This window comes from Lactuca serriola, chromosome 8 (assembly GCF_051521515.1).
Source record: "Lactuca serriola cultivar US96UC23 chromosome 8, Lser_US96UC23_V15, whole genome shotgun sequence".
Lineage (NCBI taxonomy): Eukaryota > Viridiplantae > Streptophyta > Magnoliopsida > Asterales > Asteraceae > Lactuca > Lactuca serriola.
The window spans coordinates 109,281,679-109,285,538 of NC_136415.1; the positions used below are offsets into that span (position 1 = coordinate 109,281,679).

Sequence of the window (3,860 nt, forward strand, 5' to 3'; positions counted from 1 at the left end):
AAGTACAAACAATATTGGACCAAACTCGCAACAAAATAAAAAGTTTGGATATTTGTTGTTAGTTCAAATTTTTTTGGACCAAAACGATAATTTTTAGTTAACCAGGACCATTAGTGCAATTTTGTCTAAGAATTATAAGTCCCATTTGATATATAAATAAAAATAAAAATAATGAATAAATCAGTTTACGCTTCTAAAAAAGTAATATCACAATTTAATATTTACGTATATGTTTAGGCAACTAATTTGTCACGTGTGCTATATAAGAAAACAACACACAAGACTGTCAAGAGTAGCGCCAAAACGAAACAAAATAAAAAGTGTAGGGACTGGATTAAAAATACAAGACCTAGTGATACGGGACAAATTGTATTCCGTATTGATTTTCTGCCAGTCGTATTCGTATAAATACACAAAAACATACGATGTGATTAATTCAATGTACCCTAGATTTTTTTTTTATGTGAGAAGGAATCCCTCGTGTTTAGAGAGATATATATATGACCTCACACCCCTCTCCTTCTTGCTAAGTGAAGTTACGTTCCGTCGTACCTCGCCGGAAAACATTCACTGTCGCCATAAACTACGGTGTTGCAGAAATAGTTGCTCTAGGTTTGTAATCTCGATGACCAATTTCGTTTATTGATGTCAATCTCTTGAATTACTATATTCCCATTGGTTTCTGTTTCCCGATCCAATTTTAATGCTCAAAAGTGTGTGTTTATGTGTGCATAATCATTATTTTCTTGAGATTTGTAGAAGATTATTGACTTTTTTTGCTGATGGTTTTGCTTGATGTTTACTCGTTTCAGGTCTGAAGGAAAGTTATCACTCGGTGGTTATTGGATCTATAAGCTTGCATCTTTGAATCTCTGTTCGCACTTTTCACTTTCTCTCTCTAGAAAATGAGGACGGATATGGTGAATAGGTGTCTGAGTTTATCACAACATTCGATTCCACAATCACCTTCTTCTTCTTCTCCTTCTTCTTCATTGCAAACTCTAGCCTCTGCAATCTCTTCACCGTCAGCAAAACGACGGTGTTTGACCCACCGCGCACTGGCTTACCGCTACGTTCACCGGTCGGCGATATTTGGGACGAAGCTGAAGAGATCCGACCCATCTAGAGAGCCGCAGCTTATCCAACGCACCGTCTCCGCCAGCTTAGATGCAGAGTTTTCGGATGAAGAATTCTCAAAGAAAATTCGAGAACTAGCTCTCCAGTTTCAAGTTTCCGACGAATTTGGCAATAAAGAGAAGTATGACGGTTTAGCATTGGAATTGGAATTGGCATCGGAGAGCCAGAGCCCATTTGCTGGTTTGAAGATGGAAGTGCCTGACTGGCCAGGGGATATGATTCCGGCGAGTATTGAGCGAAAGGCGAACAGCGTTGAGTTGCCATTTTCATTACGAATTATCAAGAGGAAGAAACAATGGCAGGAGGGAATAAGAGACGCAGGTGAATCTGCCTATTGTTCAGTAAAAAAAGCTTTCTCTTCAATGGTGTTCATAATCCGAGAGCTTCAAAGCTACACACTTCAAATGAGAGAGCTTTTATACTACGAAGATTTACAGGGGATTCTTGTGAGAGTTCAGCAAGAAATGAACGCATCTTTCGTCTGGTTGTTCCAACAAGTCTTTTCCCAAACCCCTACTTTAATGGTGTACGTGATGATTCTTTTAGCCAATTACAGTGTATATTCAATGTCAAACAATATCGCACTCGCGGCGCCGCCACCTCCCGCCACCGTAGAGTCGATTACAGAACACCAAAGTGAAACAAAATTCGATTCTTCATCAGTCAAAACGTTTTCTGTAAATTCAGGTGGGAAAACCACCTCAATCGGCGGAAACAACGGCGGCGGTGGGAAATTCAGGGCAGTTGCTAGCGGGACAGACGGCGACGGGAGATTTGATGGATCTATAACTTCATCGTCATCAATCGTAAACCCGACAAGGACTAGCGAGGAGTCGGTTTCGGGTCAAGCGAGTAAGGATAATGAATGGGAGTCATGGAATTCGATTGTGGATGAAGCTGACAGAATGCAGGGTGTGATCGGAGACAACGGCGATCTGGATCATGAAACTATGAAAAGATTTGTTTCTCCGGTGACTGTGAAAATCGAGGAAGAAGATACAGAAGATCACTCCAAAACAGAGCTTCTTTATCAAACGGGTCTCTCACAAGAACCCGACAACCCGCTTCTTCTTGCGAATTACGCCCAGTTTCTGTACCTCGTTACACGAGATTACGATAGGTACAAAAAACCATTAATACTTGTCAAAATATCTCTTTCGTCTTCTTACATTTTCCCTTTTGGGCAAAAAAAAGTTTGTGATTTTCTACTTTGGCACAGTTGGTTAACTATTTTTACATTTTGGTCCATGTAACAGAGCTGAGGATTACTTCAAAAGAGCTTCAATGGTGGAACCTAAAGACGCAGAAGCACTTAACAAATACGCAAGCTTTTTATGGCAAGTTCGAAAAGACTTGTGGGCTGCTGAAGAGACTTATTTGGAAGCCATTTCTGCTGATCCTACAAACTCTTTTTATGCTGCAAATTATGCACATTTCTTATGGAGCACCGGTGGAGAAGACACTTGTTTCCCTCTTGACTCGCCGGGAAATATGTTCTCCGACGAAGTGTGAATTAACCACCGGCGTCGGAGACGTGGGTTTAACTTAGAAAGTTGGGACATGATAATAAACGAGATTTGAGCGGGAAGTGGTGGTGGATGGTTGAAAGGTGGAATATGATAATCTTGATTTTCCGGCGAAAGGTGGTTTGAAGTTGTCAAAAATTGTAATTAAGTTTTGTTGATATCAAATTATAAATGAAAATGAATTTAGGTGAACGAAAAGTTGCATTATTCTCGTGCGTTAAAGACTTATAAAGTCGTTTATCAAAGGTCAAAAAGTTTTTTAATGAGGGAAATAATTCGAGTAAGTCTATATATTATTATTATTATTATTATCATTTGTATGCGTACTGCGTTTTAATTTAAAGTTAAGACAAAAAAATTTGTAAAGTAATTTCAGGTTAAGATATTAAATCGAAGTTATAAAGTTTTGAAGTGTTTTTGAAGGACCAAATGAAGTCAAATCAAATTTCACGTGATCAAGCAAATAAAGTTTTTGCAATTTGCAAGCGACCCTTGAAAAGTAGTTTAATTTCTCCCTACCACTAAAATTATGACTTTTTTTTTATTATTTTTTTAATTTTTATTTTACTTATAATGTTTTGTATGAAAATCTTTATTAATTTATAACTAATAATGCATTTATGTATTGTATACATATACCTTTTTAGATACAATATAAAATTAGGTGTGAGACCTGTATGTTATATGAGTTAGATAAAATAAAAATTAAATATAAAAGTTTAAACTAAAACTTAATTTAAATTTGAAATTTGAGATTTGAATACTAATATTGTAATTTATTGGTTATTTTCAATTAAAACAATGATTAATTGAGATGTAAATATGATATATTAATTAAGAAAAATTAAAAAAAAAATAAAAAAATGACAAATGAAAATAACATTTAATCAAAAATACTAAAAAATAACATGTAATCAAGTTAATGAAAGAGTAACATACGGTAAAATTATTTTTATTTAGTGAAGATTAGATGCTATAAGATGAAACTCGAGATAAGTTTTTTCTTCAAAGATTTTGTTGATTTTCATTCTCATGACTATCAAGTGCCTAAGATATTACAAATTTACAATCATATTTAACATTATTATTTTTAAATTATAATTATAATTTTTTTTTATTTTGCATGGCAACACATGGAGAAGTATCATGGATGGTAGTACTTGCTGCAATAAAACTAGTACGATATAACACATGACG

The 3,860-nt window shown here is 35.4% G+C and overlaps 1 protein-coding gene across 1 annotated transcript; it reads left to right on the top strand.

Moving 5' to 3' along the window:
• Window positions 1-477: 477 nt before the first annotated feature.
• On the top strand, window positions 478-2,870 carry LOC145066026 (uncharacterized). Its single transcript, XM_079013171.1, has 3 exons — window positions 478-612; window positions 813-2,257; window positions 2,394-2,870. The coding sequence occupies exons 2-3, from the start codon at window positions 906-908 to the stop codon at window positions 2,647-2,649; spliced, it is 1,608 nt and encodes a 535-aa protein (XP_078869297.1). The 5' UTR covers window positions 478-612; window positions 813-905; the 3' UTR covers window positions 2,650-2,870.
• The last annotated feature ends 990 nt before the right edge of the window (window positions 2,871-3,860 follow it).

Coding starts and splice junctions, on each gene's coding strand:
- LOC145066026 (XM_079013171.1), top strand. CDS start 906: ATGAGGACGGATATGGTGAATAGGTGTCTGAGTTTATCACAACATTCG. Junction 2,258..2,393: donor GTTACACGAGATTACGATAG/GTACAAAAAACC, acceptor TCCATGTAACAG/AGCTGAGGATTACTTCAAAA.